The sequence below is a fragment of the Gymnoscopelus braueri genome, assembly GCF_963280865.1.
Source record: "Gymnoscopelus braueri genome assembly, chromosome: 3".
Classification (NCBI taxonomy): Eukaryota; Metazoa; Chordata; class Actinopteri; order Myctophiformes; family Myctophidae; genus Gymnoscopelus; species Gymnoscopelus braueri.
The window spans coordinates 33,059,058-33,069,655 of NC_137612.1; the positions used below are offsets into that span (position 1 = coordinate 33,059,058).

The 10,598-nt window shown below is 41.3% G+C and overlaps 1 protein-coding gene across 1 annotated transcript; it reads left to right on the forward strand.

The window, feature by feature from the left end:
- The first annotated feature begins 428 nt into the window (after nt 1-428).
- tbc1d20 (TBC1 domain family, member 20) lies at nt 429-10,484 on the forward strand. Its single transcript, XM_080423905.1, has 8 exons — nt 429-857; nt 1,846-2,040; nt 4,103-4,183; nt 4,690-4,876; nt 5,098-5,199; nt 5,797-5,938; nt 6,382-6,560; nt 7,984-10,484. Exons 1-8 carry the CDS (start codon nt 815-817, stop codon nt 8,246-8,248), a joined length of 1,194 nt encoding a protein of 397 aa, XP_080280031.1. The 5' UTR covers nt 429-814; the 3' UTR covers nt 8,249-10,484.
- The last annotated feature ends 114 nt before the right edge of the window (nt 10,485-10,598 follow it).

A 10,598-nucleotide genomic window follows, 5' to 3' on the forward strand; every position in this document is an offset into this window, starting at 1 on the left:
CAGTTTTGCTTGTAAATATTGGTAGTTGCGGGTTGCAGTTTTTGGGCTTGTTTCTAAAGTGTACTTGCTTACTTAGGCTTGCTCCCAAATGTCTAAATGTTTATTTAAACCAGGGGTTCTCAAATATTTTCATGATAATGTTTTGTGCCACAGTCAGGGAGCATTTGTTAAAAATGTTTATGTAAACAAATATTCCAAATATTGCACATTTTATTGCAAGAGTTTTTGAAAGTAGCGAATCTACAAGCGCAACGTGCCGCATCATGACGCGTTGTGAGCTTGTAGATCGGCTATTCTCAAATAGTTAAAGTGCTCGCATGTGGCCTATTTAGTCCATTCTTTTGGGCTTGTTTTCCTAGACCCGGATGCTTATTTCTCTCACAAAATATGGCAACACTGCCTTCAGTCAGTGGCTTGCTGGTGTGCTGATGAAGACAGGCAGTTAGCATGTCAACATGTAAACATGTAGCCAGCTAAGCCAGTCTACCTGAAGACCTGCATGTTGTGAGTCATTAGCTTAAATTAGCAACACTTCGCCATGACACTGGAATTAAACGTTCGGTTTCGGGAGGAGAACGTAGCGAGCTAACGTTTAGATTGTAATAGCTAGCTCTGCTAGGTTAGCTAACATTACAACCAGGCCTATGTGTGTGTGTGTCTATGTGAGGGTGGCCTGGTTGTGTTCTAGGTAGCCTAGTTGGCACCCACTGCACTAAAACAGGCTAGATCAAAACATTCCCCAAAACGAAGAACCATGGCAATTGTAGCTAACGTCAGCTAGGTAGCAGAACGCTGAAGGAGTGGGACTTTAAACATGAAGAAATCCAGGAGTGTGGGTGCCTCGAATGGAAAGCAGGGTAAGTGACAGCTGGCTGGCAAGACTGTCACCAAGGATTTATGGCATTAGTGTTTTTGTGTCTTCAGACTCAGAATCTGAAGACTAGTTGAATAGCAATAGTACTGTAAAAAAAAAAAATGTTTTTCTTATTTTTATTTAACTGTTTATATGATCTTCTGCATAGTAGTGTACAGTATATCTGTCTGTCATTTAATGTCACTATGAATTGAGTTCAAAGGACTCCATTTGAAACAAGCCATAGGCTTTTTTGTTTTTTTTCTTGTCCTATTTAGTTGACCTTGTATTTGAACTGTACTTTCATGTGCTTTTTTTCTGCAAACCTCTAAATAAAGTATTCAGTCAATCAAAGTTGAATAGCAGAGCCCTGCCTGCCATCCAGGCTAACAGTCATAAGGCCAGATGTTTAGTAACTCGTTGGCCATCATTATCCTGGCCAGTGGTGGAAGAAGTACTCACTTTTTTAAAAACTTGAGTACAAGTATCAATACTACAATGCAGAAATACTCTGTAAGTCTGGTATTCAGAATTTACTTGAGTAAATAAGTACAAAAGTATTGGCATCAAAATGTACTTAAAGTGCCAAAAGAAAAAGCACTCATTGTGCAGAAATCTTCCATTTCTTGCTTTCAAAATCATTTGAAAATAGCATATCTACAAGCTCGCTACGCGTCGCGAGCTTGTAGATCTTCTATTTTCAAATAGCCGAAGTCTATACAGGGCTGAACTGGGTAATGTATGTTTTGTAATAATATTTAAAATCAACAAAGTAACTAGTATCTAAAGTTGTCCAATAATTGTAGTGGAGTAAAAGTACTATATTTGCCTCTGAGATGTAATGGAGTAGAAGTAAATGTGTTGAAAATTGTACTTAAGTACAATACTTGAGTACTTTACACCACTGATCCTGGCCTATATGATCACATTAACCAGAATTAGATCTAATAAGGGGCTAATTATTGTGTCCTATTATATTGTGATGTCTCTAGGGGTGTCAGACTGGAACTCGAGGCGGAAGAGGAAAGTAGCAGACATCACCCAGGCCCTGAGTGTGTGTCCAGTGGATGTTGCGGCGCTGAGGAGGATGGCGATCAGTGAGGGAGGACTGCTGACCGATGAGATCCGATGTCAAGTCTGGCCCCGGCTCCTCAATGTGCCCCCAAACATATTGGAACAGGAACCAGGTACCTGGCTGGCTGCACCCACAGACTAGTACACCAATGTTATAATAACCCGGCCCGCGACCACAACTACACACACATACTGATTTTTTTGATTGATTGATTGTTTATTTATTTCGAACACTGTTAAAAGACAAAAAGAAATACATAAAATAAACATAATACACTTAAAAATAAGAAATACTAAAATATGAAAACAAATACATTCAAAAAGGGCATAGGAAGAAGTTGAAAACGTTTATTCAAATAATATTTAGAAATACAATTTCTAAAATCTATGTAAAATACTGCACCTGCACCTTGATTGAAACCGTTTTATAGTGTGCAGTCTCAGCAATGTCAGCAAATAATCTGGTGTGTGTACACAGATAATACACATAGGGGTATCCCAAGATTGGCTGTGAGTGATATTACATGCATTTCATGTATTACGTATACACAGCCACATAGAACACACCTATGCCCTCCTGGTGAGGGGAGTCACCGCGGCGGCATTCTAATTTGTGGTGTTGCGTATGTTCTCACCCAACTTGGGGTCAACAACACTTGTCATCTAGTTTCATATCTATTTGAAAGTTCTGGCAGAAAAAGTGTATTTTGTCAAATATCTCTCAACACCTTTTTTGTCGCAGCAATTAAATTGGGTCACGCAGCTCTACAAATTAGAACGCTGCCACGATGACTCATGGGGTGTGTTCTATGACAGTGTATTAGGTATGTAATTACATGAAGTCTTATGTAATATCACAGCATAGCCGTTACACTGAGAAGATACCTGAAAAACTATTGTTTTCCTATGGCCTGACACAGCAGCGGCTGCATGAGGGAAAAGTGAGGGGACTTTAGTTGGGGGAGGGGGGGGCGTCATGAAGTTCACTGTCAGTTTTGGTGTAGCTCCGAAGAGTAGGCTAGGGCTATACAAATGTAACCAAATGGACAACGAGTCCTTGGAATTTAATTAACCAACTATAAGTACCTCTGGATAAAGACCAGATTGTAAATGTAAAAAAGTAATTTGCAGACTTTCTTTTTAAGGGAAATTCAAGCTTAGCCTACTGAACTCTGTAGTGAAAGCTAGAAGAACTACATGAAACCTTGCATTTCAATAAACACCACTTAGTAAGGAAGTCAGAACTTAATAAATAGTGAACATATTAGATTAGATATTATACACATTAGAGCTCTTCACGGGTTCAAAATGACGGACCCAAACCCTAATGGACGCCTGAAATTTGTGGGTCGCCAAAAGAAATCCCTCATAATATGAGGTTGTGGTATAAAAAAGTTTGAGAACCCCTGCCCTAGAGTATAAAGGCCCACTCCCAGTCCCCAGGCACTTCACAGTCTACCGAGGCATTATGTGAAATGGCTGCTTCTGGAGCAACACTTCTCGTGTGATCACCACAATAGACTGAAATCAAATAGACTACACAAATACTCCCACACACCTTGCTGATTGATCGGAATCATGAACCCAAACACGTGCTTGTCTGGTATGAGGTATGCGTACCAGGAAAGAATCTGCCTTGGCACATATGGTGCTGACAACCTAACAAAGGACAGTTAGCACTTACCGACAGCACACAAGGACAAATGGGACTCACATTAGTGCAGTGAATTCATAGACATATAACATAGTGTACATTCAGAGGCTCTGTCTCATTTATAGGTAGGTAGCATTTTTATGGAATCTAGTATCTGCTTAAGCCTGGCTTGTTTACAGTAGGAAGCATAGGATACATGCTAGTTAGGTTCCTTGATTTGGGGATATTTCAAGGAAATGTCAAGTGGCATAGGCGGCGTCCTTGGTTGCACAAGATATCCCATAAGGCCATGTGGTAACTAAGGCTGGCAACCCTTACATCTGGCTATTTGAAAGGTTTATTTGACATGATTCTCACAGCAGTCAGTCATGCCTAAATTATACTACTGTGCGTGTCACATGTTAAAAATAGCCCATCTACGAGCTTGTAGATCGGCTATGTTTGGTACTGGACACTGTCGTACAACAAAGTACAGGCTTAAGTGTATGATGGTTGTGCTGATGGTGTGATTTACTCTCTAGACACAGTCGAGCGAGAAAACAATAAGGATTACAACCAGGTGCTGCTGGATGTCCAACGCTCACTACGAAGGTTCCCACCTGGTGAGTAGAAATCCTCCAGTTCTTATCTCACTGATGTCAATACTGTCTCTGAATGGAACTGGGGATGTGTGTGCACTGTTTAGCCAGTGGTTTTGGGAGTAAAGAAAATACTAAGCACTAGCATGTGATGCTGATGCATAGAATTAATACTCACAGGTTGCACCGTGCACGGAAAAAATAATTTTCTGTGCATTTTGTAGTTTTTCGTGAGAAGGGAGAGATAGAGCAGGAGAGAAAGGAAAAACAGGATAGAAACGGGTCAAATAATCAAAAAGATATACAGTATACACATATACTGTATGCAGATAGCATTTATGTAGTAGCAGCCAGGTATGCATGTAGTAGTATGTACATGATGTTTAGAACATTAGCATCAAATGCAGGTGTACATAAATGTGCCACCATTGTGTTGGATATAGTTTATTTGGTTATTTATCTGACACCTCCTGTGGCACAATATTATGTTCCTAACGGACCGATAAAGAATCAATCAATCACATGGCCAGGTATGCCAGATAACCAGAGGGAAGGTCTTCAAGAGGAGCTGATCGACATCATCCTCAGAGTTCTGACACGGAATCCCCAGCTATACTACTACCAAGGATACCATGACATTGTAGTCACCTTTCTATTGGTCCTGGGAGAGCGTATAGCCACGGCTCTGGTAGAGAAACTGTCCACGCATCACCTCAGGTACCCTGTAGACTTCTAGCCACAGGCCACTGTTCCAATAAGAAGCATGTTACTGAAATGTTTATTACCACAAATGTGTATTTTTTAAATAGTGACAATGGCAAATTTACAAGCTCACAATGCTGTTTTGTTCTGACCACGTTGTTATTCCTGCCCCATGACCCCCTATCTCTATCTCTGATGCATGTTTTAAAACATAAGATTATCTCTGTCTATTACAGGGACTTCATGGACCCCACCATGGACAACACTAAACACATCCTCAACTATCTGATGCCCATCATAGAGAGGGTTAACCCGGAGGTGCATGACTTCATGCAGCAGTAAGTTTCACTTTGCCCTTTCAACAGGCATTTGTTATGTTCTGGACCTCACCTTAGAGCAGAACAGCTAACGTCCGTCCTGCTTTTATCACTGCATTCTCTGGCCGGGAAACCCTCTCTTTGATATTGTCTCTTTCGAGTGGACACCTACAAATGTAAATGTGGAGATATTGTACAAAAACCTTTTACTTACCCCTACATTATATAACAAGACCAGGAGACCTGGTTCTGCCAGACCCAGAATGAAGTCCTAGTATGTAACACACCTACAAACCACTTTATAACTGAAAAGCATAAATCATTTTTATCATTTTTGTGACATAATAATGATGTCATGAATAGTTCGTGACGAAAGGGGACGAAAGGGGGACAGACTTTTTTGGCTGGGGACCCAGCCAAAAGACCCCTTGGGTCTGGCAACAAAAATACATTTGTAAAACTTCTCAAAATAGGGACACCAGGGTTTATGTGATTAACCTCAACAAAAAGGCAGAGAACCTGCAGATAACCTATACTTATATAACAGAGGTGGGCAGGATTTATTTTATCATGTGCTGGTTACTGAGCATGTAACTTAATCTGTGGCATGTTTTGCAGGGCAGAGGTGGGCACTATATTTGCCCTCAGCTGGTTGATCACCTGGTTTGGCCACGTTCTGTCAGACTTCCGACATGTTGTGCGGTTGTATGATTTCTTCCTTGCCTGCCACCCACTGATGCCCATCTACTTTGCTGCTGTGGTGAGTTATTCCATCCTGCTGCTTCTCAATGTAATTGTCCACTTTCAAGACTAGTGGATTTTGAATTTTGATACAGCTTTTCTCAGGCTCTTGAATTAAAAAATATTATGGTCTTAACTTTCTGAAGTCCAAGTCTGTGTGTGTGATGCCCTCTCCTGTCACCCAATGTCTCCACCTAGTGGGGGTGTTTTTTTTGTCAACCCATTGGAATTTGAATTTGTGTTTTGCTTTAAGTAATAATGATGATGATAACCATTTGAGAAGGAGGTACCCTTGGAGCAGAGAACTTATATATTTGGCCATTCTAATACATTTAATTGATTTTAAGCAGGTGACATTTTGATTTATTTTGTCATATGGGCCAATCATGATCCGGAAAAGTTGTAGCCAAGCCTTTGCAATCATCATTGTGCGTGTGTTTTTTACATGTATTTGCGGCCCAGATCGTGCTGTACAGAGAAGAGGAGGTGCTGGAGTGTGAATGCGACATGGCCATGGTCCACCACCTGTTGTCCCAGATTCCTCAGGACCTGCCGTATGAGACACTCATCAGCCGCGCCGGAGACCTCTTCGTCCAGTTCCCACCCTCTGAGCTGGCCAGAGAGGCCGCCACACAGGAGAGGTAATGCCCTTTCTCCATTCCTTTTCCAAAGATCAGTTTTAGTATTTTTCCTATGTAGCTGGTTCAAATCAAATACTGAACCATGAAAATTACTTTAACCCATTAAGGCACTCGGTGCCGCGCTATGAGCTTGTAGATCTGCTATTTTTGAAAAATGTGAAAATGTGTGCAAATCATTGAATATATTTTCTTTTAAAGCGGACATTTTTAACTCAAATCTTTGCTTCTGGGGGTCCCTGGAACAAAATATTTTGAGATTGGGGTCCTCGGCCAAATACATATAATTTTGGGGGTCCTTGCCCTGAAAAAGTTCTAGCACCAGCACCACTGATATAGAAACATACGTTTTTCAGAAGACTGTTGGGATTTAGAAGACATTTTGTAGAATCGGCTTCAGGTCTAAATGGGTTAATAATTCAAAGTTCAGTTGATGTATGTTACAACCGGTTGAACTGTTAAGGCCTTAGTGTACTCAGTAAGAAGTATAACGTTTGGAGCAAAGATATGCAGTGTTGTGCCTTTTCCTAGTGCGGTGTGTGCAGACCTCCAGGAAGAACTTTGCCTTAATGCCTTTCATCTTTTTAGTTTTCTGACCTCCCCCCTCAGCAATCGGTCCAAATCATATGGCTTGTTACGTCATGATTGCAAACAGGGTCTCATTCATTTGGGTCATTCAATGCTTTGCCTGTACAGCAACCACATTGTTGTTGTGGCCATAGAAACATTACATAACTCCATAACTCCAGATGAATGCTTTTATTGAAAGGCTGCAGGATATCCTCACATGATCGATCACAGATTTTAAGGACAATGAAATGTGCTGAAATGACTCAACGAAAATGTCCCTTTATTGTGTACATTGCTAATTCTGTTTTTAGCTTGGCCAGGTAACATCCCTTTAAAAATGTGCAGTTAATTTTAACGTGGCTACTTTCCTACCAAGTATAACTGTGTGTATGTGGTGAATTCTGTGGTTACTGGGTTTTATAGCATTTTTACAGTAAAATGGCACCCAACCAACACAAGTATTGTAGCTCTATTATTTGTTCCTGAGAGCTACTGTAGCTCTTCTTGGTAGTCGAGTGGGCGTAGACTAGAGCAACAAAAAGACGTCTTGCGAACTGGCGACGGTGAAGGGAACATGTTCTCCAGTGGCTGTCAACGGTTTCTAAACATCTTAGCCAGTATACAGCCCACTTAGTTTTAATCTACTTTAATCTACTCCTCCACAAAAAGCAGACTAGTGATTAGTTTGCGTCACTCCCCTTGAGCTCATTCTAAATAAGCAAACATAATATTAAATATATTTTGACCTGAGGCTGAACCAATTAAATATTGTGTTTCAATATTAACTCATCATTCTGGTTGGTCCTGTCTGTCTGCCCTGTTTCTCTCTCTCTCTTCCCCTCCTGTCCTCTGTCAGCACGGCGGCCTCCACCTTTAAGGACTTTGACCTTGCGTCCACCCAACAGCGGCCGGACTCGGTTCTACGCCGACGCCGGCGGCAGCAACAGGCCGCGCTGGACAAATCCGGGGCTGGACCCATAGTGGTGGTGAGCCAGCCTTCGGCAGCCAGGCGCTTCATCCGATTGGCTGTCATGGGTATAACGGTGGCTATGGGGGCAGCAGCTATCGCTGTGATCAATACGGCGCTGGAATGGGCTCCCAAGCTGGACCTGTTTCCTTGATTTGGTTCCTCTCACTTGACCCCTTCCTGCACTCCTACGTACCGGAGACCCTGACCCTTAGAGTCTGACCTCGGTGGGTCAATACAGCTGCTCTGGAGCAGGCACACTCAAGGGAACCTTTTCCCTTACTATGCTATCTGGATGTGTCTACGGATCCTTCCTCGGATACCTATAAGGCCCCTATACTTAGTGCCCTTGTTATGACTGCTTTTTCCTCGCGGAGTCTCACCTCTCCCACCAGAGGGAAGAATCCATCCCTTAATAGTCAAGTATATTTCTGAGGACTGCAAATACCATTGATTAAAATGGTCAAAGATAATTTATATTTGTAAATAGATTTGTCTGATGTTGATTTAATACATGGTAAGCTCACAGAGATATAGGCTGTTACGCTTGGTGGTTGCACTTAACTTGAAACTGCTGCCAATGAAGTGAAAGTGTGTATGTATGTATGAGTGGTGAGTGATTGGCCAAGTGTGCACGCGTGTTCCTAATCCTAACCAGTTTGTTTGCCCTTTGATACCTAGACTGAGACCAAATAGAGGCTCCTCTGAATCCTCTCTGTATTTTGTTTAGATGTTCATTTCATAATTTTATATAGGTATGTTAGTACAGTAGTAGTACAGTCATGATGCACAGGCAATTTTCAGAGGCTGTGTTGATGGGGTTATTTAGGTTATTATTACGTTTATACCATGATAACCAAATGACTTTGTGTCCTCCATGAAATCCAGGAACACTGTTGCTCATCTTGTCTACCCATTCTGGGTCCCCAGCCATAGATGGTTTATTGTATAGGCCTTGGTTAAATATACTGTAGCTCTACTGTATTTCTCACGCACCAGCTTGTAAAGCCACATTCACTTATAAAACTTTTATAGTATATACAGGTCTGTCACATGTTCTGTAGAATGCCTCTGAATTCGAACTCAGAAAATGCAGTGTGAGGATTAGGTTATAAAATAGAGAACAACACATGCATTCATCATAAATTGACCATGGAAACTATTATTCCAGCATTTGCTCCAACAGCACTGCCTTGGAAAATGTGCCCGAGTCTCATGGGCTCAATTAGCTACGGTAACCGTTGCCTGGCGTTGAGTTGATATTGGCCTGCTCACAGAGAACCATCAGGATCAGGGCAAGTTGTAATTGAATTGAATGTTTATTTCTTTTGCAAATTCTTTTTGCCACCCTCGCAATACTTTCTGCAGGCACTGCGAGGGTGGCAGATTTGCAAAAAATAAATAAACATTGAGCTGTTTCGCAGTCCCACTCATGTCTGGAAGCTATTTATTTTCTAGCTTAGTTTAAAGGTAAGATTAATTAGAAATTATTAATTATGTTTAAGTAAAACTGAAAACTGGTTGAATTTAATGTTCCAAGCTTTTCTAACTCAATTTAAAGATGTCTGGACTTGTATACTTTTCAATGGCATTCTGCCCAAGGTCTGGAAAACGTGTTCACCTGGCTTACCCTTATAGAAAGAATTACTGTTTTGTGGAGCAGTTCTTACTCAGATGTGTGTAATAGTAGGCTCTATGCACAGCAAAGACACACTCAAAGTGGGGTCCAGGGACCCTCATGGTTCATTGAGGGGGTTCCAAATGGCCCCTTAAGAGTGTGTAAATCTGAGAGAACAAATTGACCTGTAATTCATTATAATTATTTGTAACACCTGTGAAGGAAGTAAGGAAGGGGCCCAATTTATTTCCAATATGGCTGCTGTGCATGGAGCCTATTGGCTGTGTTTTGCTTAATAGGGCTTTTCTGATCCACACCGAGGAGTTCACTCAATCATGATCGCCTGTTCTGTCACCTGCGTTGCGGGGTGCAAAGAAATTGCTCACTGAAATTCTGAAAGATCTTGAAATGAACTGTTGTTTGCTATGTCATTGTTTGAAGAGTTGAATACCTCATTTACATATCATAATATAGGTGGTATTCGTGCTAAAGCGCTTAGCCAGGTTCTGGGAGATCTAGTTATGTCTAGAATCGGAGCGACTTGCAACTTAGTGTAGAATGCTATGATGTGCCTGAGAGTACAATCGTATAGCAGTGTTATATTGATATTGACATTATACAGTATACCTGCACTCGGTGGTTGTCTGTCATTTTCATTGCACTAAATCATTATTTTGCCTTTTCTGTTATTTCTGTGTTTCCATGAAGCTGTTGTACTAATGTAAAGTTATATAAGAGAATGCAAATAAATTAAACTGAACACGTGCTTTACAGTATGTCTGTTTTTACCAGTAGCACAGAAACACAACATCGAGTCCCACAAGAAACAATGTCTAGGGGGCCGATGGCCTAGTGGTTAACTCATTAAGACCTGGGACGCATCGAT

Bases quoted from the DNA above. Each gene is read 5' to 3' on its own strand.
- tbc1d20 (XM_080423905.1), top strand. From the start codon at position 815: ATGAAGAAATCCAGGAGTGTGGGTGCCTCGAATGGAAAGCAGG. The intron at 858-1,845 runs GTAAGTGACAGC...TGATGTCTCTAG, and splicing joins TGCCTCGAATGGAAAGCAGG to GGGTGTCAGACTGGAACTCG. The intron at 6,561-7,983 runs GTAATGCCCTTT...GTCCTCTGTCAG, and splicing joins GAGGCCGCCACACAGGAGAG to CACGGCGGCCTCCACCTTTA.